Below are 26,456 nucleotides of genomic sequence, written 5' to 3'. Positions count from 1 at the left end.
CTCTTGGACCTTGGTAGTATTGATAAGTGTTCATTTCACATAAGATTTCTTTTATAAGATTGATGAATTAGTAATCATTTTTAAGAAGAAATTCTTTCTATTTTTATAGTCGTTATTTTTCGGTTTTAATTTGGAGTAATATGTTTATAAAGTTTCTCACTATAATATTTGCTAGATAATAGCAATAGAATAGATTTTACTATTGTTTAGCAATTTAACAGAAAAAAAGTTTGTGTCTAGTACATAGTTCTGTAGAGTACAAAACATAGTTGTCGTTAGCAATTTAAAATTCTCATTATAATATTTGCTAAATAACACCAATAAAACGAATGATAGTGTTGTTTAGAAATTTAATTAAAAAAATAGATTGTATCTAGTAAATAGTTGTGTTGAGTAATTATGCAACTTCGTTTAGCATTTGTCTTGATGTCGACGGATATAAATGAGATGCCTTTTAAATAGGTTTACTTGTCCGACTAGGGTGTTTCATCAGCGCCTTAGTTTGTTGCTATAGGCACCTTTTTCACTAAGACCCTTACAAAATTGGCTTTTTTGACATTTCCTCCTCAACACAAATAGGTAGCTGAGTTCGCCCCAATAATTGATAATTGAGTTTACCTTATTGAATAACTGTCAAAATACTAGGCCCATGTTTGGCTAAGGAATCTGGAATCATAAAATAAATAATTTATGAAGAAAATAAGTCTTTAAATTATATTTCAGACAAAAATCAACACTAACCTAATGTATTACTATTACTAAAATCATGTTACGCGATTATTGTTCTAGGTAGTAGTATTTTTTTTCACACGTGAGATATTGTCTTAATGTTCTTAACGAAACTAATCAATCAAATGGAGTAAACTCAAAACTAATTAGTATTGTGGGGTAAACTAAGAAAACCCCACAAAATTTGTCTGTATAAGGCGCCATCAGCAACAAAGGGGGAGCCTCTATACAACTGCCCGTCCCACTATAGGAATTCTTATCCGGAACGTAAGTAAATTACGTGAACTGCCATTAACCCTTCCTTAGATTGGATTATTTTGGTAACCACCACTGCTCTTCCATCTGAACTGACACCATATGAAAACAAAGATTATGTACCTGTCATATTTGGCCCATGAGGTGCTGGTTTGAAGGATATTTTCTTTAAACAGTGGTATTACATGATTACAATTAGCCATCGTACACGATACATTTATATATCGTGACCCACATATAAACAGTTATAAGCTATTGTTTATTCATTTACTAACATAGATTCGATAATAGAATGGACCAAATCATAGAAAAATTTAATTATGACTCAAATGGACGAAAGAGTTCCATTGTACGTCACAATTTTATGGTCCATCTGGAATGTCCGTTGTGACCGATGTTTTCAATGCACATTGACAACCACCAAATAAGTTATTGATCAAATAATTAAATTTCCACTATGCAACATTAATCTCAACACATGGAGACCCCCGAGGCATTCCTATATCAAATTGAACACAGATGCCTCGTTTTTTTAAATTCAACGGGAGCATAGGAATTAGTTTTATAATTCATGATCACAACGTAAGTTTGTCGCTGCCAGGGCTCACCAACTTAGAGCAAGAACGGACGAAGAAAGTGAAGCCAAAACTATTCTCAAGGGTATATCGAATGGGCACTAGAAGAGCAATACAAGTACATAATCATTGAAAGTGACAACCAAAACCACACCAGTAATCTTCAGAATAGAAAACACTAGGCAATCGGAGATCCAAATGTCTCAAATCCGGAAAATCATCAAGCAGTTTGATAGTGTGCAATCGGAGATCCAACTGTCTCAAATCCGGAAAATCATCAAGCAGTTTGATAGTGTTAAATTCGAATACATCAAAAGATCAACAAACATTCATGCAGATGGTATTGCCAAATGGGCCTTTTATTTCTCACTTGTATTGTGGTATTGTAATGACACTCTTCACTTTTGATTCGATTATCTCTTTCAACAAAACAAAAAAAAACGCAGAATCGATAAATCCATGATTTCGATATCCAAGGAGTATCAAATTTATGACCAGATCATGGCTAAAAAATTTAGTGTCCTGAGCCAAATGTTTATTATGCTCTTCTTACGCTAATATTGTTGTTTTCATGGTTCGACTGAGTTTTCATGTTCTCTGGTTTACTTATTAAAACCAATTTTCTGTTTGTAGTAAAAACGTAACAGCCTGACTATATCTATCTGTTTCGCCAAATGAAAACAAAGTTTATGGTTTGTATTCAAACCAAAATAGTCAGTTTCTCTATTTATAAGAAAGTCGTTTCTCTATTTATTAGAAAGATCGAAAAAAACATTGTTGCCTAAAAGTAAACGTTCATTCGGATATAATCGAGGTAAACGTATAATGAGTTATGTCGAAGCGATAATAAATTATCTTTCCTTAAAACATTTTACACCCATGTAACAATGCCAACAATTGAGTACATGTCTCTCAGGATCCAACGACATCCTTTCAGGATTATGATGGTACCTCGCAACTTTAAAAGCGGAAGAACCTTTGTAAACAATATGAACTCTTTGATTTCCTTTTACTTGAACTTCTTGACTCCTGACTTGATTTGAAGATGGTAACCACTTTGAGAAACAAAACAAATTTATGAGGTATAAAAATTTGGCTGAAAACTTTTGGCCAAACTTTATTGTTTACCACATAGCCTCCGGTCCTCCACTACCATTTCTTCTCGACGAGTCGACGCCAATAACGGTCGCTAGGAAAATGCTATATTACCGGCGACCTTTGACTTTTTCTTTAAATCTTTCGTTTACCTCCTCTGACCACCACCACTACCATTTATCTCATTCTTTTTTTTAGTTATCTCTTTGTTTTTCCTCCACAGCCCCCTCCTCTTTTATTTCTCTCTCTCTCTCTTCCTCCAGGCAAAGGAGAGGGTCTCCTTCATCGAAACGCCAGCTGGTTTTGGGAGAATTCCCCTAAAACCAAAGTGCCGGACGGGGTTGTGATTTTGAGAGGATTTTCTCCCAAATCCAATGCCTAAGTGGCCACTAGTTTAGGAAAATTCCCCCAATCCAGTCCTTTAGCCGAGGCTCCGGAGAAGGTGACCTACTCCTTTGCCGGATAGGTCACCTTCGTCAGAACAAATAGAAGGGGAGAGGGAGATACGAGGGAGTAAGGAAGCTATAGAGAGAACGATGGTGTTGGTGATGGCAAGAATTGGTGATTGGAAGATGGGGGAATTGTGGAAGAAGATGAACTTTTGTTGCCCTGAAATATTTGGCAAAACCCACCATTTCTTTTCAAGTCTTGCACCCTAGAAACAAAAATCTTATTTCCCTAAAGCATCGGCCTTTCAAGTCGATCATACTCCCCCCCCCCCCCCCCCCCCCCCCCCGAAAGTCATCAGGGAGGTGGATGTGACGAAACCTCGCCACTTGAACAATTACATGGGAGGTCGCCATGATTCTCCTAGGCACCTTGAATTATGCGTTCGCCTAAAGGCAAGCCAAGAGGAGAAACCAAACATGCTTTGGTAAAAGTTTTGTTTTGTGTCAAGGAACGTAAGGGGGGCCTACGAAAATCAGCAGGAAATCTTGGCGAGGCAAGAGGGAATATGAATTCAAAATTCGAATAGAGAGATCAACCCAAAGAAACTTGGTACCTCCGAGTTTAGGTTTAGATCGACCTGTAAAGAACAATGTGATGTTGAAGGTCAGAAAGGGTCAACAACCCTCTTTTCATATACAAATTGTTATACGTGATCTGTCAGTGTTAGAAAATACGTACTCATCGTAGTGCCTCTACGTAGTCGAGGAAAGACAATAGACAATAGTGAAGTTTACAAGGATCGACTTTTTAAGAAATACACGGAAAACCATTTTCCGACGTCATCACCTAGTAATCAGGTCAAACAAAAATGACTGGAAGAAACAACACAAACAAATGCCTTCAAAGAAATGACAGAAACAATACACTCTCAAGTCTTAAGCGTATATGTAGGCAGACATACTGAAAAACATCAAGCTAAAATGGAAGTTCCACAACTTCCACCAGTTACACTCATAATTGACTAGTTTTTAACACAAAAGTTCAATAATTAGTTTCAACTGCATCTTTTTCAACAAAAAGAAAAAGTTTAGCAGCATCTAGTAATATGTGTATACCAAGGGATACGAATTTTGCCACAATATGAATAATCGGGTTCACTCGTCTCTTAATATTTACTGATTTTTGTACCTCTTCTCAACTTCTTCAAGGTTCTGAATATCCTTGTAGTATTTAGATATACGGTACACACACCTGCACCCACAATTAAAAAATAAAAGTACACGTAAATACTGACATCACCATGAAAAATGTTTTTTCTAAAGATGAGGATGGCACCAAATGCTCTCTACTTACCAATAGAGAATGCATGCAGAAACGCACAAAATGACATTCCTTTGAGCTTTGAAAATCTGCAAGAAGGCGATTCAATTAAAAAACATAAGAAAAATATTAAAACAGGGAAAAAATACATATGAAGATTGTTGTGCTGAATGGTAAATTTGTGTAAGATAAGATATTGTTGTTTTATCAAAAACCGTTAAAACATGGATGGATACCTTTGTAGAAATGATATTAACCTAAAGTGGAATTTTAAGGATGTAACATGATTTTGTGCAAACACACAAGATGTAGAAACAAAATCTCCTATTACACCCATTTAAGTGGCTACCACACTTTCTGAGTAAAATTTAGAGCAGAAGCAATGGAAAGAAAAGGAATTCCAATCTCATCATCTGTAGAGAGGTAAAATCTGGGTCTAGTTTTTGAGTTGCACTGCATCGACATCGTATAGAAATGCTCACGTGTAAGGTTTAAAATATGATGAACGAAAAACTTCAAAACTTAAATACAGAAGGAAACCAGACCATTAGAATATGAACTTGCTGGCAACCCCATACCAACACCATAGTGGTGGTAATTTTCCGCCCATGCCAGTAGTATTATGTATAATATAATTGTAAGCACACGTAAAAGATAGTAATAAAAATTTGATAACAAAAATTAGAGCAGGCAATAAAAATTGTATCCAAGAACTAGAGATTACTAGAGAGGAATTCTGCTTCCAGTTGACCAATTTGACAGTTAAATTTTGAAATGAAGATCAGCTACAATTTCACGTGAAAACTTGAGCAATCATACACTCATTGAGCAAAGATACTCAGTTATACAAACTAATGTAGTAGAATGAGGGAATTGAGATGGAATAATTAAAGTGGATGAGATTAGTACAGAATGATCAAGTCCTGAAAGTGCAAGAATAGACAAAAAGAGAAACAAAGGCTTAGAATGATCACTAGTTAAGTGTAGAAACCTCTTTCTTTTGCACATCGCAAATTTAAGTAGAAGAATAAGGATATTGAGATGCATTGTAGGAATGATAAGAGAAAGCAAACTTAGGACAGAACATTTTAAGTTTGTAAAATGCTAGCAAAGAGAAGAAATATTAAGCTGGTGTCTTTTCTGTCTAAATATACGTAAAAACAAAATGAAAAGGCACGAAAAACACCATCTGCTAGAAAGGAGATCCAAAATTGACTTGAGTTCTTGTATTAAATGATATAATTAACTGAACCTATTTCTTTCGAAGTTATCAAGATTTTCATGAAAAGATGAAGAGGAAGGAAAAGAGTCAGTACGAAATTTAATCACAACTCTATGTCAGTGTTACTTATCAAGAACCTTGTAGCAAAACTGTAGAAAATAGGAGACCTATAGGGAACTTTTGGGCCTGTGCTAATAAAGATCTAAAATGCATACCAAATACTAAAAGTTCAAAAAGACGAAAACACATAGAATACGCAGTAAAGATTCCTAATAATACCACCAGTCCAGAACAACAAAAGCAATGGTTCAGAACATATTTGAAAATGTTAAGGACTCTTAACAGCTTTACAGACTTGGCACTCGTAATTATGTTCAGTACAAGAAGATTAAAAGCAATTAACATTTATATATTTCTATGTAGTATTATTCGACGACCCCATTTTGTCTGATTTTGCACTGTAAATATCTCAAAATGGGCCTATATCAGGCTATCATACACCATCTTGATGGTAACAAGTGCATCCTAAACTCAGCTAACATCTTCCAGCATATGGGTACTATCATGACTAAATAGTAAATTCCCCGTAAATGCATAAATAGAAACACCATCTGTAAGCTCATAATAATGTTATGCAGTTGCCCGGGATAGTCAGATCTCAGATAGATTTTTAGATACTCCCACGTCCTTTTTTATTAGTGTTCCTTGCTCAGTTGCTTGTTTTCTGTTTGGTAAAGCTTGAGTAAAAGACAAATTCTTTGAAACAACTGAAACATTGTTCGCATGTGCTTATTTTATCTGCATAATCTATTTTTTATTGTCTTACTACTGGATCATGGGAAATTATATATCTACTCTGCCTACGTACGGCCGTATGGATAAATGTTCTAATTTAACAAGAGTAAATTTTTACTTGTATCTTTAATATATACTTAGATGCATCAAATATCAGGGAATTAATCTCGATTATAATCAGCTCATTCATGTTAGTAGTTGGTAGTTCTTAAATTGAGTATAGATGTCATTTATAACAAGAAGGATGTTATGTCTTTGATTGCTATAAGTATACCAATGAGGAGATTAATTGGGATATAGGTTTGAGGAAAAACTTGAATGATTGGACAGTTGCTAGAATGGCTACTTTACTAGAGGTGTTAAACGGGATATCTCCTTCAATGGAAGAGGATAAAGGAATGCGATTCAGGCGATAGGAGAAAGTTTCTCAGTCAAATCACGCTATGAGGCATTTTGTAGAAGGGATACCTCATCGTTAGAAATCCCAGTCATGGACTTGGAAGGTAGAAGTACTGCTGAAGGTGAACTTTTTTGTATAGACAGCGTTTGAAGAAAATCCAGACTATAGACGTGGAGGTATTTGGGTCAACCGATGTGTATTATGTAAGGAGGAAGAATTGATGAATCACTTACTTTCACATTGTGGGATTACTTGGGCATTATGGAACTTTTTTGTAAATGAAACAAACACTAAGTGGCTGGGTTGAAAATTGGTTACTCACTTAATTTGGTTGTATTGAGCCTACTATTTTGACGATGAATCAGAAGATACTTTTCTTTTAATGTAATCAGAAGACACTTTGCTTCTTACTTCTCCATGCATATTGTGGGGCGCATGGAAAGCTAGAAACTAGGCAACCTTCAAAGGGGGAAAAGGCTTAACTTCGACATATCAAACTTTTCATATCATCTCTTTTGTTCTTTTGGGCCAAAAGGCTAGATCTTCCACTTAGGGCATAACCAACGTGGGGTGGGGCTGGGCTCCCAATTCAAATTTGGGAGCCCCATCCCCTGCCTTCCAATCCGGGAGCCCCGGGGCTGGGCTCCCGGGGGGATGGTAGCCCTGTGCTCCTAGGCTCCCAGCCCCCAAATATGGCCGTTGGGCTGTCCCAACGGACATATTTGGGGTGGATCCCCTTTTTAGGGGATCCACCCCACTTCTTTTTATTTTTTTTTATTTTTTTTTTTAAACTGATTTTTTTTAAATCGTAATTGTTTTAAATTTGTTTTTCCAATTGTTTCTCTATTTTTTTTATTTTTTTTCATCTTTTCAAAATTCTCTCTCTCTAGCATAATATTAAATTTCAATCTTATTTGAAATTAATAATTTATAGTTGAAAATTGAAATTAAAAGTCCGCACGTGTACACTACACACGTACATAATTTAGATTTGGGAGCCCATGTTAGGAGCCCGACGTTGGAATTGAGAAAAGCCTCAAAGCTCCTAAAATTCAAGGGCTCCCAAAATTGGGAGCCCGAGCCCCACGTTGGTTTTGCCCTTAGGGTCTGTACTTTAAACTATGAGGCTATATTCTTTGAAACTCCGTAAGTTTGAAATCATGTAACCTCGATACTATTATACATAATTTAGATCTATATAACACTTTTGTTCATCTTAAAACAAAATTACCTCACTAGGAATTGGTCACAAACTTGTATCTTTTGCAGCTTTCCCTACATTTTGTTCTTCACGGTTAGCTTAACAAAGCTTTATTCGGTTCGCGTGAAGAATTCAACTAGAAACTCTTGTGGTAAATTCAATTCAAATAACTTGGCAAGGATTTTTTTTTCTTCATTGTCCATGATACTAACTCTATCACCCATTAGAAGAACTAATAAACAACAATAACATGTGACAGTCATTTGCCTAAAGAATCCGTAATTGACCTAAAAGAAGAAATGCGTGAGCTCCTATGATGGGCTTTGAGAACAATGGTGACAACAAGGCACAAGCTTAGACTTTTAGATTAGACTAATCCTAACAAGTTGCTATAATTAATTCAATACTTGAAACCACTAATCCGGATACACTAACAGTTAGGAAGAGTGACAACAACAATCAGAAGTCTGGTCTACACAACAAGACTTCCACATGAAGACAAGGATGTTGCCTTAAGAAAAAACAAATTGGTTTACACTATAGAGGGGTTTCTACATCTACCTATTGAAGAACGTCGGCTTCTCAACCGAAAGTTTGTTTTCCCTTGTGACAAGAATGTCGAAGGAAGAGCTAAACCGTCAAGAGGAACTAGAAGATCTCATCTTTGGGAACTTGATGAAATACAGTAAATATTTTTCTTGAAGGGTTTAGAAGTTGAACAACCTTAGCTACCATCATTAATTATTTTACTACCAATGACGAGGTCGATGTTTTGGGGAAACAAGAAAATATTCCAGAGTACAAAGATTTATTGGGTGGAGAAAACAGAGACCACTTCTTCTTCCTCCTCTCCTCCCACATCCGTTGACCACCTACAACCACCACTTCCGACAAGCAACCACCACCTTTTCTAATTTTCTCTCTCTCTTTTCCCCCTTCCTTCCTCCACTCTCTCTTTGTTTGGCGAAGGGGAAAGGTACCCTTCGCCAAAATTTGTCTGGAAGGGTGATTCGTCTAGTAAAACCAAAAAAAGTTGGGCGAGGGTGTTCCACTCCCCTTGGTCAAACGGAGAGAGAAGAGAGAAAAAAAGAAAGGATGAAGAGGAGGAGAGAGAGGTTTAACAGAGAGAATGAGAGAGAGATGTGAAAAAAAAAAAATTTAAGGGTCACTGGCAAAGGCTGTTTTTCGGCGACCCTTGCCAACGTAGAGAAGAAGTTGTGATGGGGGGAGCTTGGAGGAAACAGAAGTGTTTTTCCACCTAAATGTTACCTTGGAAAACTTTTTGTTTCCTCAAAGCGGCAAACTTTGATTTATTAGGATCATCAAAAGGGACTAGGCTAGTTTGTATGAATACTTAATAACAAGGTATTAAATGTCGAACAGTGTGGAAATTTGATATATTCAAAAAGTGATGAAAACATTAGGCAAGTGAAGGAAATAAGATGTAATTCTTTGACACAAGATCAATTGGAAGTTAAAGAATCATAAAAAAAAGACGTTATTTTCCTCTAACAACAATTAGTTAAGATGTTACCCTACTACACGGGATATTTTGTACGAAAACTAACAAAAGAGTAAGTGAAGTTGGTTAATGTAAGCTGGTAACTTCAGTTACCTATAGACGACGGGGTCAACTCAACTAGTTTAGGTTTTTTCTCCAAGTTTATAGGTCCCCTTGTTCTCCCGCCTCATTTTTTAGGGCTCTTGACTTCAAAAAAAGAGTTTGAAGAAGATGATGAAGAAAAGATTGCAGCAAAAGATCAAAATTTGCGTGTTTTCTCTTCCGTTCTCTCCTTACTCTCGGTTTCGCTCTTTCTCTTGGTTTTTCTCTCTCTCTTGGTTTCTCTCTCTTTCTCCTTCATCGAGAATGCATTTCACTTTTCAAGGGGTTTTTTTGTAATCAGTTACACCAAAATATGTTGACATAATGCAGGATTCCTTGCTACATTTTTTTTTCATGTAGGTGTTATTTCGTTTAGGTCTTTCTATTTCTGCCAAAATTTTCGACTTCTAATATCTTGTTTAATAAAATTGTGTACCGACCCATGGCCGTTGCCATTACGAGGAAATAATGACTGCCTAAACAATCTCCTTCTCAAAATTAGTTGCCATTACGAGGAAATAATGACTGTCTAAACGATCTGCTTCTCAAAATTATATATTACTGAAAACTGTGAAGAAATAGATGACAGTCACCCTTTTTGACATTCCATTAACAGAACAATAACAGTTAGTATTTAATTTGAATATGAAAAAAGGTAATTGTATCAGTCACGAAGATCACGTAACGAAAAGGCTAAAATGGTAGTTTTCTTCTGTTACTGAGAAAACAACCATTACAAATGTTTGTACCAGGCTAGAGATCGGGTTACTCCACCTCTGGATCCGCAGGCTTCCGCAAGTGTGCACGCCTTCTCTTAAGTCTTAAACTAATTGGAGTTTATATTTGTGGACATGTAGAACTCACATTAACCTCCTAAAAGACTAGATTACCATAAATTTACATCATTTTGAAGTTCAAAGAAGGATGATCCAACAATAGCAGTATCAGTAGATTGACCAATTTTAGTATTTTTGTTGAAGGTCAGTACATACTTTAAGGGGTATGACTCCGTGTCGAACCCTATACCTACAGGGTGGAAACCAACTTGGTGACCACTCCAACCAAAGGATTTGACCCAATTTTAGTATTTCAGTGATCAATTCAAACAGGTTATTTTTTGTCAACATAAATGTAATCAGGATTTAATAATTCTACTAAAATGCAGATCGGCTCAGCAGAATAATGATCTAAATACGAAACTTAATGGAGAAGGAATCGTTTAACTTACGGATTTCTCGTAATGGTCTCTCTCAGCAGCTGTACATACATCAGATGTACACATCAATCTGTGTTCATTCTTCCAGTAGATATCTGATAGAAAATCAAATCCAAGAAAAAATCAGGACCAGAAGAGAGAACAATGAATCAGAATTTGATGACCTAACCCTAGAAACAAATGAAGATATACGAACCTAATAACTGGAAAGCAGCGAAAGGGACGATCCCAATTGCAGGTTGAAGGATGAGGGAGATTAGAGAAACAATGCGAGATTTAAGTAGCCTCGGTGCTGGAAGGGTTAGGAGAAGTGCTATTGCTGCCTCTGCTGCCACCGCGTACGTCAATAACATCCATTGTAACCCCATCTTCTCTCTATCTCTCTCTGATCTGAGCTTCAATCGTATACAGTTCTCCCTCTTTCTATTTACTTGTTACCGACGGCAAATGGGGTCAGAGATAACAAAAAGAGTTAATTCCTATTTGGCCCCCTACTTTGTGACCAGATTCCTTTATGACCCCCTATTTTATGTAAATTCAAATTTGATCCCAATTTTTTATGCAAATGTCCTAACTACCCTTCCTATAAATATTTTTTCAAAATAAAATTAAAAAGAAAACATAAATTCCACTTCACTTCCCTCTCCACCACTTATCTCTCCCCACGTCACCTCTCTCTCTATCCAACTCACTTCACTCTCTCCAACTCACCACTCTCTTCTCCAACTGAACTCTCTTCTCCGACGAAGGTCGCCGGTCGGAAAAATTTCTGGTCGGTGACCTTCAAAAAAAACTCTCTCATCTCTCTCTCTCTAACCACTCCGGCGAAGGGGTTTTCCTTCACCGGAGTTCTGGTCTGTTCTTCAACAGATCTGGTATGTTCTTCAATAGACCAGAACTCTGGCGAAGGAAAACTCCTTCGCTGGAGTGGTTAGAGAGAGAAATATATGAGAGAATTTTTTTTTTTGAATGTCACCGACCTTCATCGGAGAAGAGAGTTGAGTTGGAGAAGAGAGTGGTGAGTTGGAGAAAGAGAGAGAGAAGTGAGTTGGATGGAGAGAGAGAAAGGTGAGTTGGAGAGAGATAAGTGGTGGAGTGGGAAGTGAGGTGGAATTTATGTTTTCTTTTTAATTTTATTTTAAAAAAATATTTATTGGAAAGGTAGTTAGGACATTTACATCAAAAAAGGGGTTATATTTGAGTTTACAGAAAATAGGGGGTCATAAAGGAAGCTGGTCACAAAGTAGGGGGCCAAATAGGAATTAACTCTTTTTTAATGTTTCATTTACTTCAGACACTCTATTGTCTCTTCTTCCTCGTCGAGCTACGCCATTACTAGCATGAGAAGGGGTTGGATTGAGTCAATGTTTTCTTCTACTGTCTCATTTATTATATGTTCATTTGGGTTGTCTTGATCTCTTTCATTAGTACCATTAGGACTACGAGATCGATGCCGAGTTGGGCTAATTTCATCATCAGAAGAGTCAAAATCTCTATGATGTATCCTCTGATACGCCGCCCATCTGCAACAGTATCTCCAAATCCAATAGCTAGTTTGCTATACTCAGGACAACCATGTCTCTGAAATCTACCCACTCGTGGATGCGTCTGTTATATAAAAAAAGTGGTTTCAAATGATTTATATGATACTTTATGATAAAGATACGATTATAGTCTATGAAAAATTAAATTTACCTTGACATAGTTGTCCCACCATTGACTTGTTGCACCGACAGTACACAATACCGAATCCCAACCCAATCCAGTATTTCCGTCAACAAGTTTCTTATGGTCTTTGTATCTTTCCTTCAAACTATTCATCTTATTTTTAAATGCCTTTTTGTCGTGCTTCAGTCCAAACCTTTGGTAATACTTCTTTATAATGTTCGACCATTCGTTCTTTGAGAATGTTCCTATCACTATTTTTTCACCATTAGCAGTTACTTTATCGGCAATCAGATCAATAAAATACGTCTCGTTAAACTGTGACCAAGAGGCACCAGTTGCAATTGCCGATTCATAAGAAGGTAATGTATGATGGTTGGAAGTCATCTAAAGTAAATCGACAAAATTAGTTTTTATGAATATGAAAAAAAAATCATTTAAGTAATCTTCATTACCATCACTAATACCACTAGTATTACGTCTACCAATACCAAAGTACTACCAAAAGAATGAGGGGAAAAAGAATAATCTGCTGATGCTGCCCTCTTTCCTACTACTACTACTACTACTACTACTACTAGCTGATGTTGCCCTCTTTTCTCACTACTACCCTCTTTCCTACTGCTGCTGCCTTTCCTGCAATTCCTATTACCCTCTTTAGCCCCTTGTCCTACCATTTCTTTCCTATGCTACAACTACTGTTCTTTATTTCCTATGCTACTACTACTTCCTACTGCTACAACTATTGTTCTTGCTGCTACTCTAGCTCTCTTTCGTACAACTACAACTACTACTACGACTACCAATACCCTCTTTCCCACTACCACCTGTTTCCTACAACTATTAGTACTACCATGTTTGCTAATATTACTACTACTCTCTTTCCTAAACTACTACTACAACCCTCTTTCACATACACAGAATTACAACCATCACTTGTTTTTTAGTTTTTTTTTTTTGAAACTTTGCAAGAAGAACAAACATAATAAGTTATCTCTTAATCCAACATCATAAACATAATTAGCAATATAGATTCAAGAACAACATCAAAAAGAAAAATCTCTACAACAATTATGATAAGTAAAATCTCAACAACAAAAATAGGGGAAAAGATTTCAGAAGTAATATTTCTAACCAATAAATAGAATATCTTTCACAACTTCATATAGAGAGGGAAAATAAGAGATAGAGAGGGAAAATAAGAGATAGATCTAACCAATGAAAACAGTATAAGTTTCAAAACTTGATTTAGAGAGAGAAAATGAGACATGGAGAGAGACTTACTTGCAATAACTTGCAATGTTTTGAAGATGATTGAAGTAATGAAGAAGAAGAGGAGAGGAAATCTGCTGAAAAACGAACCTAGGGTTTCAAGAAAATAAATTGGGGTCATTTTTGTTGTTCCCTCTAAAAGTGCAACTTTCCCTCTCCCGTGCTCGCGAAATTTCAGCTGTCCCCTCTCCAGAAAATGACTTCAACTTGAAGTCAAAAGTTAAAAAAATTAACTTAAAAAAAAACTAATTTTCGACTTGAAAAAAAGTCGATATTATTTCACTACCAAATTAACTTTTTTACTTAAATAAGTCAAAAAGTAACGTATTTTAGTGTTGTCAAACGACACCTAAAGGAGTTGGAAAAATATGTACAAAAACAGAAAAAACCCCATCTTTGGGACATAACGAAATTTTTTCTAAGGCATAACCTAAGGGGGCATATTTTCTTTTTGCCCCCAAAATTGACTTGATTATACTCCATCCCCTAATCTTCATCTTTTCTCTTTTTCCTCTCTCTCCCACTGTCTCTCACCATCTCTCTCCCGTTCTCTTACTCTTTCTCTCACTCTCTCTTCTGATTCCCCTCTTTGTCCATCTAACACTATCTCTTTTTCGATCTTTTATTGTTTCTCTCAATTTCTCATTATTTCTCTCTCGATCTCTCATTGTGTTCTCTAATGATTTCCATCTGCCTCCCTCTCTCACATAGACATAATTCCGACGGACGGAAGATTTCTATCTAGAAATCTAGATAGACCTAAAGAAAGAGAGCAACAGAGGGGTAAATAGTAAGAGTGAAAAGAAGATAGTGAGAAAGAACGAGAGAAAGATAATGCGTGACAGTGGGAGTAGGGATGTCAACGGGGTGGGTTTGGGGTGGTTCATCCCATTCCCAACTCCGTCCCGTTAGTAAACCAGTTTTACCATAACCGTCCCAATAATCAATCGGGGTGGATATTCAATTACCATAACCGTCCCAATTAAAAATTGCTAAACCATTACCGCCCCGCCCCGCATCGTTTAATATAAAACGAGTCGGGTCGGGTCGGGTTCAAAGTATTTTGTTTCACAAAAGTTATTTTAGTTTGAAGTAACATAACAATTGTTAACAAAATTTTGTAAGACTTTAAGTTTATCAATCATAAACACTACAACTACTTAAATAATATAAAACATAATATAATTATATTTGATAATATAAGATTAAAGTTTTATAAAAATAACCTTAAATAAAATATATATTTAATATATAACATACTAATCGGTTTGGGGCGGTGTTTACTATCTAATACCAAACCCGCCCCGAACCTGATTAGTTTTTTTTTTAACTTCATACCAAATCCGAACCGTTTAATTAACGGGGCGGTAAAACCCGTCCCATTAGGGGCGAGTTTGGGAAAAAGTCCGTCGGTTCGGACCAAATTGCCACCCCTAAGTGGGAGAGAGAGGGGGGGAGAGAGAGGGGGGGAGAGAGAGAAGATGAAGATTAAGAAGTAAAGTTCAATAAAGTAAACATTTTGGCTAAAAAAATTATGCCCCTAAGTTAATATTGACTGACTCAGTCTTTATGCCCTGCAGATTTCTTTATGCCACAAAAAGAATTAAGTTATCTCTGAAATAACTAAAAGTGTAAAGATTATTTTGTGAATTATCATTCATATATTAAATAATATGAAACTAACAAAATTAGTTGTCTAATAAAACAAAATTCTCCTCACAAACATTTCGTTGAACCCTTATTTGCATAAATTGAAACTACAAAATTCAAAACTAAACAAATTGTAAAAGCGAATACTTGAAAAGCTATCGATGGATAAAATGACTAACCTCAAATACATTTCCTCGAACGCCTCAAAAGCAGTAGCTTCACTGTTGGGGGATAAAGGAAGAGATATTATATTGATTTTGAGAGAAAGAGATATTCAGTTTTACTAAGAGAGAAAGATAGAGAGAGAGGGAGAAATAGAAACTGGACTAAAGAGTAGGGAAACTGAAATTTGAGAGATATGGTTTTTAGAGGGAGAGTAAGGAAGTAGACATGGGTGAGGAGATGTGTCCGCCTGTCCAGTGAAGTGAAAAGATGTGACGTTAAGAAAACAGGAAATGAGTGTGGAGTAAGGACAGGAAGGAGTAATTTTGGCTATAGGCGCCCGGGTGCTCAATCCAACGGTCTAGACCAATACTGATGTGCGCCAGACAGCTAGATTTATCCTGGGAGTTTGTCCCAGTCAGCATCTGTTTAGATTACTCATTAGCATTGAGAGGTTTTTGCTGGATAAGAGAAAGAATATGTAACAAAAGAGGTACATAGAGGTTCGGGAACCACGTCAGACCTAGAGTTCTAGTCAGAGAACTGCTAACAACATGATACTACTGGCCTAAGATGATAGAAGCTTACATAGAATTTGGGAAACATTGTCATGCCGATTGCACTCGAGCATACCCATGCAACATCCTAATACGCTAACTTCCATAGTCGGTCCCTGTCAATTTGCTCGATGGGGCCTGGTCCGCCTGGATCTCGTGGGACATTTTCCAAAGACATTGGGAGGAATAACAATAGTGCTGGTAGGAGTGGATTACTTCACCAAATAGGTAGGGGATATAGCTCCAAGACTGGCAAAACCCTTGGATATTTTATCATTCACACGGGAGAACATCTTCATCGAATTTAGAGTTCGAAGAATCTTAGCAGTGGATCGCGGAACCCAATTTCACAACGATGAATTACAAAGCTTCTTAGCGAAGTACCAAGTAAAAGGTATATATGTTAGCGTAGCTCATCCTGTTGCCAACAGAACAATTGAGGTAAAAACTACTCCGAGAAGAGCAACAAGAGAGACCTCGATCCGTGACATAAAACTTGTTCCAATTTGGAAATAAGCAGACTTGGATCCTGAGTCGCTCAAACAAAATCAAAAGGGTGAATTGAGATATTGTCAAAGAAAAGAGGAGTAGTCCACCACTCTTTGGTGTAGTGGTGGGATATCCCTCTTAAGTCCGTTAGGTCTTGAGATCGAGTCTCGGTGGAAGCAATTTATCACCAAGATTTATCCCATGTAATTTAGACACTAAATAAATTAGATATTGTCTGGTTTTAGTATTTATTGTCGGTCTTTAGACTTCTTTAATTATTTGTTTAACTTATGCGGTTATCGTGCTTATCACATCTTAATGATGTATCAATACCTTACGACACGACTAACGTAGATCCTGGTCTATTTCCTAAAAAAATGAAAAAAAGAAAAGAAAAAAAAAAATGAGTAAATTGTTCCATAGTTCCATAGTTCGAGAAACAAGGATGCACGAGGTTTGGCCCGTTCACAATCCGGAGCCAGTTGTCATTGAGCAAACAGAGTGCGATTTTGTAATGTTTCGGTTTAAAAAATATTACTCCTAAAATGAATCAATGACTGCCGAATAAACGGATTCTGCTTCTCCGTTATCACTTTTTCTCTCTCCTCTTACAACTCTCTAGATGAGATGAAGATGATGATGATGACAACGATCTATTTCCCCTGAATTATCGAAGAGGGAATTTCTTCTTTGATTCTTACTTTCTTATTCCTGTTTTATAGAACTTTCTCGATCTATCTATCTATCTATCTATCTATCTCCCTATGACGTTGAAATCTAGCGGGAAAACGCTTTCTTTCGATATTCTCAATGGAGATTTCCCAATTGATGATGAAATCTTATTATACAGATCAACTTCAGATCCGATTTCTGGTAATCCTTCTCTTGATGATAAGTTGAATCGGAAGAAAAAGAAGAAGAAAGCTTCAAAGAAAAAGAAGAAGGAGATGATGATCGGAACGTTGATTGAAAATTCAATCGATGAAGTTGTTCCAATCACGGATAAGAGTATTGATGCTGTATTTGATGATCTGAATATTTCTTCTGGTTTATACGATAATAGCAGTTCACGCGTGAATGAAGTATCGGTTGATTATCAGAGTTATAGCAAAACTGAAACCATCATTTGCGAAGAAGTTAGAGTCCCGGAGGAAGAGATTGATACAAGTATAAGAACGGTTCATCAAATTGCTGAGCGTGATTTCCAGAAGTTTAATCGTGATCATCAACCATTTGTTGAATTGAGGCAGCGGGCTGTGAATGGGAGTAACGAATTGGCGGGTGAGAAAACAGCTAAGGAAGACACTGGGACCGGGGGTGCTTTGTTAGGGCATAGACCTCAACCTAATGGTAGTGTTCTTGTTAAATTAGGAACTGCTGAATCATTAGATTGGAAGCGGGTACTTGCTGAAGATCCCACATGTAAGTCTTTGATTTGTCATCTGTTTGTTAGTTTGATTTTGACTGAATATCATCCATAGCTATATAAAATACTGTACTAAATTTTTTTTTATCACAGACTAGACTATAATAGAGCATCATAATTATAAGGGCATCTTATAAGCATGCTACTATTGATTTGAAAACCGAAATATTTCCACATTTCATTCCTTAGTTGCTACCCATTTGATGGACATAATGTAATTTAAATGTAATACGAAAATATAGTAGTTTCTGATAGACTAATAGATTATACATGTAATTCTTCTGTCATGTATGGTTATTTTCCAAGACTTCATTGTGTGCAAGTTAATAGACGCTCTGAAAAGAAACGTTGAAATGTTTATGAAAATGTATTTCTTGCAACCATTCAAGTTGGTGTAATAACATCTTGACTGTGAAGGCCAAATAGGAACTCAACAAAAAATTACGAGTGGAGACTTGAAATGTTTTAGTGTCTTCATTGATTCTTACGTTGTTGCGTATGAGACTAGGTTAGTGGGATATCCTTGTTGGTGCTCTATCACAGACCAAAGTAATAAACTACAAAAGTCGTTTATGTTGTGCATTTTCTCTTTCTTTATTGTATTCATGATGGCGAAAACCATCACAAGATTTTCTTTTGTGACACACTAACAATAGCATTACACATCTCCCATTGAGATTACATATGACTTTAGTGAGAAGTCGAGAACTGAAAATTTTGGGTGTTCTGCTTATAGTACTAGGTTACCTATAAGGGATAATTTTAGATACGGACATGCATGTCCTTGTTGTGTACGATATCGTTAGCAAGAAATGACCATCAGACGATTGCAACAAGTCTGCCAATTTCTAACACAAAAGATCTGAAATACTGGTGCTATAAGTATAAATTGGGAACTACAAAGGATGACACTATTTGCAAGACTGTAACTCAACGTTAACTTTATTCCTATCACCCATAATGATTTTTTTAACTTGTTTCACAATCCTCCCACTCATATATCATATCTGAATTTTTACCTTACAAGCTACTAGAGATCTCAGTAACTCAGCAGTAAAAGGAATTTTATGTGAAGTCGTGTTACTGTAGATTTGCACATAAATTGCTTTACTAATGAGTGATGACTAATAAGTTACAATTATCTGGTTAATATGCAGATTTATCTTCTGTATATAAGTCACCGGTGAATTACTTCTTTGGGGAACTGAATGATGGAAATTCTTTGCGAAACACAACAGTTCTTGGGAATGAGATAGAGCGAGAGAGAGTCTATGACACTATATTCCGCTTGCCATGGAGATGTGAACTGGTATGTGATTCATAGAAAGTAAACTTATTTCGCTTTGACATGTAGCATGAAGTAATTATTATTTTAGAATTGGGAAAATTTCCATCTTGCATTCTCGGAGGCACATAGAAAAGCATTTGTATACGTTACTTCAAAAGCTGCCTCACTGTCGCTCAAGGGTGCGTTGTAGCTACCATTTAGTCTATATTATTATAACATATCCCATGTGATGTATTTGGATGTATCAGGTATGGACCCAAATAGAATTGGACGTAGGCAGGACTATATTCCCAAACCTAGATAATCAGGATAACATAAATAAGTGTTTGGGTTTATGCCATTTCTTAATTTATTAGATATGAAATTATTTAAGAAAATTAGAGCATTGTTGCAGCTTATCAATGTGGGGTACTTTGTTTGCTTCGATTCATTTCTATCGTTGCTAACCATCATGCCAGCGAGGATCCTGATGACCTTCTGGAATTTACTGAGGACGAGGTGAGATTTCTGTTTTTTTTCTTGTAACTAATATCATGGGTAGAAGAAGCTCCAGCTAAGTCAGAAATGCATTAGTTGAGCTTCAGCTCCTAAAACTGTGAAAGTATTCTTCTTTGGTGTTTGTTTGTTTAAATGTTGTCCTCTCCAGAATATATTTCATCAGTCTGATGTGCATAAACATATGCATGTATTTGGACGTGTATTGAGTAAGGTCTTTTTCTTTGTTACCAGTTTCCATTGGAGCAACTAATAAGTAGAGTACTACCTCTTAAAATAGTTCTGATCAATCTACAATATATTCACCACATCAATTTCGCCTTGCAGAACTGCTTTATACCGTTGGTTCCCACCTTTTCAGCTAATGTGGTTATCACCCTATGCTGTAGAAATCCCCTGACTACTCTTGACTGGTCTCCCGCTAGTCACTAATCCCAACTTGACGGACTCTACTTGTTGTACTCAGCTTCCCAGAATCTCAACCAATTAATCCCCAACTACTGTTCGATTTAGCTGATTAGACGTCCAAATTAGTCTCTGTCTAGGTAAAGTTAAAGTATACTGATATATATGTCTGGCCGAGCAGTTCCGGCCTGTCTTCGACCTTCATAGCTTGTAGTCCTTGGTCGATCGAGTAGCACCTGATTCTGACTTTTACAGCTTAGTTATCACCTACTGTGTTTACATCTGCTTTTTGTAACCTCTCGCTAAGTGTAAGTGTAAGGAAACTTAGTACAAATCTTTCTTCAAAGAGAAAGTTCATTATACATCTAAAATGTTACATGAATGTAACAAAAAGCCCTCAATTTCCCATAGTAGACAAAAACTACTGGGAGAAAGTGGTAAACCACGTTACCAAAATGATTTTGTTAATATAAATTTAGGCAAAATCGAATTTATAACCTGAAAATACCATTTTACATGGTGTACCACTTTATATTGAATGCAATTGTCGACGATATTGTGAACAATTGATAACTTTTGCAGACAACTATTAGCTTTTTCAAACAATTTTTTGTATTGCTTTCCCAAACGATATGTTGGTGGCTTTGTTATACTTTTTAGATTCTTTTGCTCAAACGTCCATTGCCTTTCCTTCAGAAATTAGAAGTCTTGATGGAAATTAATTTCTCATCTAGGCATGTTAATCTTAAACTTTTAACTGCTAACATGAGATCCGAAACATGTCTATAGGTTTTGAGTAAAGCATATAATAAAATGAGGAGATAGTACACTTGTTACACGACTTCCTGTAGATACACCTGATGGGAAATATTGGTTTCAACCAACACCAACATGTGTTTTGGGCTTTTTGTCGATGCATCTCTTGGTTGGGATCTCTATGGCAATTGTCAACTTCTTAATTAGAGAGTAAACTCAGTAAAGAGAGAAATAAAGACACCTAATCCTTCGATGAAACAGATGCGATAATTTTTCTTGTACACTCTTTTAGTTTTGATGTGCATGCTCATACGTCCCTTCATGTAGATTGAGAGGACAAAAAAGGTCTAGAATCTTCAGAACAATGTAATATCAGTTTAATTTAAGGATGTACAGTATACTCAATAGTCAAGAGACTGAAGATTAAGTAAGAAGTCAACGGTGTGGTTCAATGCGAAAACAGAAAACATTTTTTGTAGATGTCGGGTCCTTATGTAAAATAAAGCTATTAAGCTAACTTAGTATAACTTAAGTCCCCAGAGCTAGATTAATATTACATGATCTCACTCTGTAATGACTCATTTGGTAATCGTATTGGTGTATAATGTAAAACTTAGTTTTTTCAAGGTAAATAACTTTCCAGCGCTATATTATGATACTGCGTAAAATGTAAGAACTATTTTTTTTCATTTTTTAGTAAAATATTGAGATTCACACGAACGACCATTACTGCGATAATCATTACTTTAGAGCCTCATTTCTTATTCCTTTATGCATTCATTTGTCTGCTTTACAAAATTACCTTTTGGTTTTACAGTGAAACGTCATTAATATGCCAGATAAGTTCCTCTGTGAAACGTTTATTAATAAAATAATCACCATTGATTATCCAGTGTAGACGGATTCCTGAGATTTATAAGATAGCCTAATGATGCTTGTGGCAGGAAGTTTCAGAGGCCATCAGCAGCAGTTCTATCCGATTTCAGCTGTTTTATAGTGTTGGTTTCTGGAGTAACTCTTTTAATGCAAACAGGTAGAATACATGTTATTTTCTTTTATATCGTAAAACTAAGTCCTGGCCATTTGACAATTTCTTAACAATGACATCCTGCTGTTATGGGCACATGAAATTCGAATGTTTGAGTAACATTATCAACAAGTTATCATTTACATCTTTCTGTAACTTGTTTCAGATATCAGCCTAATATATCACATGATTCGTGGTCAAGGAACAATTAAACTCTATGTTGTTTACAATGTATTAGAGGTGAGAAAGTGCATCGCTAATTGCTTACTGTTGGTTGTTATGCACATCGATATTGATTTTTGAGGAGTTTCAAACAATTACTGATCCTTGTACCAACTGTTACAGATATTTGATAAACTCTGTCAAAATTTCGGTGGAGATATCTTGCAAACTCTATTCAGTTCAGCTGAGGGACTTGCAAATAGTTCACCAGAAAATAGGAATTTTTGGATATGGCGATTCATTTCTGACCAAGCATTAGCTGCTGTTTCATCTAATATCCTTTTTCTAACATTTTGCTTGGTCGGCGGTCTTTTTGTTTATCTGTCAGTGCTTTGCTTTAGATGTCAGCTTTTACAACGTTTGCGGTTATTATCCTTAGCTAGTTCCACTTGTTCATTCATTTGTTTTATTAGCTCAGGCGATCACTTTATCAACCTGTATTGTTGCCCACAATAATGCGTTGCTTGCTTTACTGGTATCAAATAATTTCGCAGAGATAAAAAGCAATGTGTTTAAAAGGTTTAGCAAGGATAACATTCATAGTCTAGTATACTATGGTGAGTCAGCTTTTATGTATTTTCTCAATCTTTTCCGTTCTTTGTAAATATATCTGAAGCAATAGCACTGCATGTTGTTCGCAATAAACATGGTATATTGTTTTGCAGCAAAGAAACCTCAAGTCCTATTTCTCTACAAATGCAGAAGTCGCTTTTTCGTGTTGTCTGCCAATTACGTTTTCAAAACTCAAGATTATTAAACTTTTTTGTTCTTTTTGTATCATCACCAAACCCACACGTTCACCACCACCACCATAGCACCATCACCACACTTCCAACACAAGTACACTGTACACCACACCACCACCTCCCCTCTTGAACTGCCACCACCTTTCTATCACTCCACACCGCCACAGCTCCACCACCGCCGCCTCAACCACAACTCTACAACCAAGATCACACCACCACGACACAACTTCTCCACCACCGCTGCCTCCTCGACCACCAGAACCACTATAGCCTTGTTCATAATTTGATTTGTAGCTGGCAAGAATAGAAAAGATTAGTTCATAATTCTATCAGTTGAACTGTTTAACATGATTTCACAATTCCCATGGTAGTAAATTTTCTTTTTTGAAGTAAATACATGTTATGGCTTCATGAATATGATTTTTCTAATGGTGTAATAGTTTTATTTGATTTTGTCTCATTATGATGCAACTATTTTGTAGATTCGGTGGAGAGATTCCACATTTCATCTTTTGTCTTATTTGTACTAGCTCAAAATATATTGGAGGCCGAGGGTTCTTGGTTCGGCAATTTTGTCTTTGTAAGGTTACATGTTAATTTATATGCGATGTCTATTTGATTGAGTGAGTATTATATCTTTCTCTAATCTTAGTTTCTTTGGTCACCCAGAATGCCCTCCTGGTTTATGCTTGTGAGATGATTATTGATATCATCAAGCACTCCTTCGTAGCAAAATTCAATGAAATAAAGCCAATCACATACTCTCAGTTTCTTGAAGACCTATGTAAACAGGTATTCTGTCTACATTCTAGTTATTTTATGGTTACTCTTGACTATAAGGAAAGGTTTACTTATACCTATATATTTTGGTCCACAATCGAGTTTGTACTTATCCACTGTAGTAGTTAAAAGTAATCTTTGTTATCTAAAATGAACTAGAATACATGAAAGTACATACCTTTGACCATATATGTACATCCTATGTTGTTAAAGCCCCAACTACTCTTGAAAGTCGCTGGTCCCATGTCCCAACTTCATCAACTTGACTATTCGTACTCAGCCTCTTGGGTCCTTAAACCGGTTTAATCCCTGGATAGTGACTGACTTAGCGAATGGCTATCTCAGTCAATCTCCAATAATGTATTAGTAAACTTTCTTTCATCTTTTATCAATGAACTAATTGTATTGTTGCTCATAACAATTGCGAATGAGTAAATATAGTAATGTACATAATTAACGCAAACCAGCAGTCTATTGTGTTCAATTCTTTTTTAGTTCTAGGCATCGGATAGAATTGTATGAGGATTGCTGAATTGATTTTGAAAAGATAGATTTGATTTTTAAAATAATTGTGTAGTAATGCTTTATTTTAATGTAATATGTTAAAGACTCAGAGTTGAATTCTGTCAATTTTGTGGTAATCTTTTTATATAAAGACATATATATGTACTATACATATACATGGACGGCCAATTCTGATTAGTGCTTGACTACTCACTTGTCGCTTCTACCCGGTGGATTGACTAGCTCCCGACTTCGACTTCAACAAGTTAACATCTATTAATATGTTCACTAAACACAACATAAATGTGGATCCAGACTGGACAATTGACTTGCTCTTCATGTAGAGGTTGGATCATCCTTACTAAGACAATGTTGTAAAATGTAGTGCATTGCTAAAAAAAGTTACCGAGTCCGGCTGGTAAAAGTTGAACTCAGGAACAAAACGCGTTGGATTGGAAATCTCAGACCTTATCATGGGATGAGCTATCAAGTTGAGATTAACTATTGGCAATGTTACAATGTTCAGACAATTCAGAGTTTCCTCTGGCACATGAAAAGCACTTTGAAAATAGTTTTTGATCTCTTACCAGCAGATATATTGTTAGATTAATATTTTATCTTTAAAAGAAAACTCAAGAAGGTGTGAAAATGTTCACGTCGCTTTAGAAATTTGGTAGTGCTATTACATGTTCCTTATAATGTGTAATATGTTGCCCTAATAGGAGTTATTTTCTTCATGTTCTCCTCTTAATGGTTCTTGACCTATACTTTTGGTTCAATTTCCTTTTTCATGATTTCCTTCTCTGTTTTTTTAGACCCTGAACATTCAGCCGGAAGACGGGAGGAAAAATCTAACGTTCATTCCCTTGGCACCAGCTTGCGTGGTATGATCTAGTTTGAAGTTATTCAAGAGTTGGTCTTTTCATGTACATTTGTAAGCATCAAATGTAGGAGTTCGTTTTAGTTCCCCAACTCCTACCATGGATGAACAAGGCCCGGTATAATGGTTTAAATTTGTTTGCCATCATTTTATAATATGAACGGATGATACGACTTCGTACAGAGAGGGAACTTAGACTGTTTACACTGCTAGCTTTTAGTAGGCAAAGTTTCAATAAATTACATGGTGGTCTTCTCATGCATGGTTTATAAAATTCGACCCTAAGTGAAGTAACTGCCCTTCCCAGAGCTACCCAATAATGATTGTGTTAGTAGTGAAATTTCAGGTGACAATTTTGTTTTAATGGTTTGTTTTGTTTGAGGGTTTTCAGGTTATAAGGGTACTTGCTCCAGTATATGCAGCTCATCTTCCTTATGGTCCCTTTCTGTGGAGGCTTTTTTGGATCTTCCTCTTGTCAGGGGTAACTTATGTCATGTTAGCGAGTCTTAAGGTAATGATCGGCATGGGCCTCCAGAAATTCGCTACTTGGTATGTCAATAGGTGCCAAAAAAGGAAACATCATCTTCACTTCGACTAAACTTGACACTACAAATGCGGAAATTTTTTTGAGGCTCTACTTAGTTTGTCGAACAAGGTCCCTGCATTGGCGTCTCTTGGCTCAATTTTTTGTGGTAAAATCATCGCTCTAATGGGTAAGTGAGAGAAGACATGTTATTTTGCTCGACCAGTCGGCGACCTGCAGCAATAGATGTGTGGCGTGGACTGTCCAGTGCAAGCTGGGAATTGAATTTTTCAATTTCATTTGAGGGAAATCAGAGAAAGAAAGAAAGGAATATACTGGTTTAGGTGTTAGAATGTGTAAGATGAGGTCAGAAAACTCATGTCAAATTCAATCATATTATGGTGATCTTTTGCAGCTCCTGTTCTTTCAATCGTTTCATGTAGATGAAACATTGTGTGACGGTGTGCTTTAGAAAAAGGAAAATAACAACCAAAGAAGTTAATGTGATGGAACAGAAATAACTCAGGTTCTATAGTGGTCATTAGAGGGAATGAGGTATAAGAACAATCTAGCTGATTCTTTCTTCTCAAGAATCTAGAGTCATAAATTATATATAGTTTAACACTATAAGAATTTATAAGACGTGTAATGAAGTATTGTGTTGAGACCGTGCTTAAAAGTTCAAAGGGAAATGTTATATACGCCTAGTGTTTTCATCTGGATCTGTTTTTACCCTCATATACTCACTTTTCATAGAAACACACACACACACTCAAGTATTTTGGAGATAAATCTTTTTGTTGGTAAT

At 36.3% G+C, this 26,456-nt stretch overlaps 2 protein-coding genes across 3 annotated transcripts; one reads left to right on the top strand and one right to left on the bottom strand.

Moving 5' to 3' along the window:
- Positions 1-3,917: 3,917 nt before the first annotated feature.
- LOC147566535 (uncharacterized) lies at positions 3,918-11,352 on the bottom strand. The gene is made up of 4 exons (XM_086653025.1): positions 10,998-11,352; positions 10,814-10,896; positions 4,398-4,453; positions 3,918-4,295 (listed from the first exon to the last, which is right to left on the bottom strand). The coding sequence occupies exons 1-4, from the start codon at positions 11,167-11,169 to the stop codon at positions 4,217-4,219; spliced, it is 390 nt and encodes a 129-aa protein (XP_086509151.1). The 5' UTR covers positions 11,170-11,352; the 3' UTR covers positions 3,918-4,216.
- Positions 11,353-17,005: 5,653 nt separating this feature from the next.
- Positions 17,006-26,366, top strand: POD1 (POLLEN DEFECTIVE IN GUIDANCE-like protein). Of its 2 annotated transcripts, none has more exons than XM_086653035.1 (11): positions 17,006-18,018; positions 19,180-19,331; positions 19,705-19,808; positions 21,911-21,999; positions 22,160-22,233; positions 22,339-22,489; positions 22,605-22,772; positions 23,444-23,541; positions 23,631-23,753; positions 25,061-25,129; positions 25,517-26,366. In XM_086653035.1, the coding sequence occupies exons 1-11, from the start codon at positions 17,361-17,363 to the stop codon at positions 25,721-25,723; spliced, it is 1,893 nt and encodes a 630-aa protein (XP_086509161.1). In that variant the 5' UTR covers positions 17,006-17,360; the 3' UTR covers positions 25,724-26,366. The 2 variants fall into 2 exon arrangements, 1 of the variants encoding a protein (XP_086509161.1); XR_015230491.1 differs by having other exon boundaries at positions 17,038-18,018; positions 23,444-23,546.
- The last annotated feature ends 90 nt before the right edge of the window (positions 26,367-26,456 follow it).

This window comes from Eschscholzia californica, unplaced genomic scaffold (genome assembly GCF_041429995.1).
Source record: "Eschscholzia californica isolate CP2 unplaced genomic scaffold, dmEscCali1.0.p SCAF_1, whole genome shotgun sequence".
Taxonomy (NCBI): Eukaryota; Viridiplantae; Streptophyta; class Magnoliopsida; order Ranunculales; family Papaveraceae; genus Eschscholzia; species Eschscholzia californica.
The sequence above is the reverse complement of the archived record's forward strand: the minus strand, read 5'-3'. Positions and strand labels throughout refer to the sequence as shown.

What these genes read in the sequence shown, in the direction of transcription:
- LOC147566535 (XM_086653025.1), bottom strand. Translation starts at nt 11,169, where the DNA reads ATGGGGTTACAATGGATGTTATTGACGTACGCGGTGGCAGCAGAGGCA. An exon ending in CGCTGCTTTCCAGTTATTAG is followed by an intron (nt 10,897 to 10,997) that starts GTTCGTATATCT and finishes ATTTTCTATCAG; the next exon opens with ATATCTACTGGAAGAATGAA. An exon ending in GAGACCATTACGAGAAATCC is followed by an intron (nt 4,454 to 10,813) that starts GTAAGTTAAACG and finishes GCCTTCTTGCAG; the next exon opens with ATTTTCAAAGCTCAAAGGAA.
- POD1 (XM_086653035.1), top strand. Translation starts at nt 17,361, where the DNA reads ATGACGTTGAAATCTAGCGGGAAAACGCTTTCTTTCGATATTCTCAAT. An exon ending in TGGAATTTACTGAGGACGAG is followed by an intron (nt 19,809 to 21,910) that starts GTGAGATTTCTG and finishes TGCTTGTGGCAG; the next exon opens with GAAGTTTCAGAGGCCATCAG. An exon ending in GGTTCGGCAATTTTGTCTTT is followed by an intron (nt 23,542 to 23,630) that starts GTAAGGTTACAT and finishes TTGGTCACCCAG; the next exon opens with AATGCCCTCCTGGTTTATGC.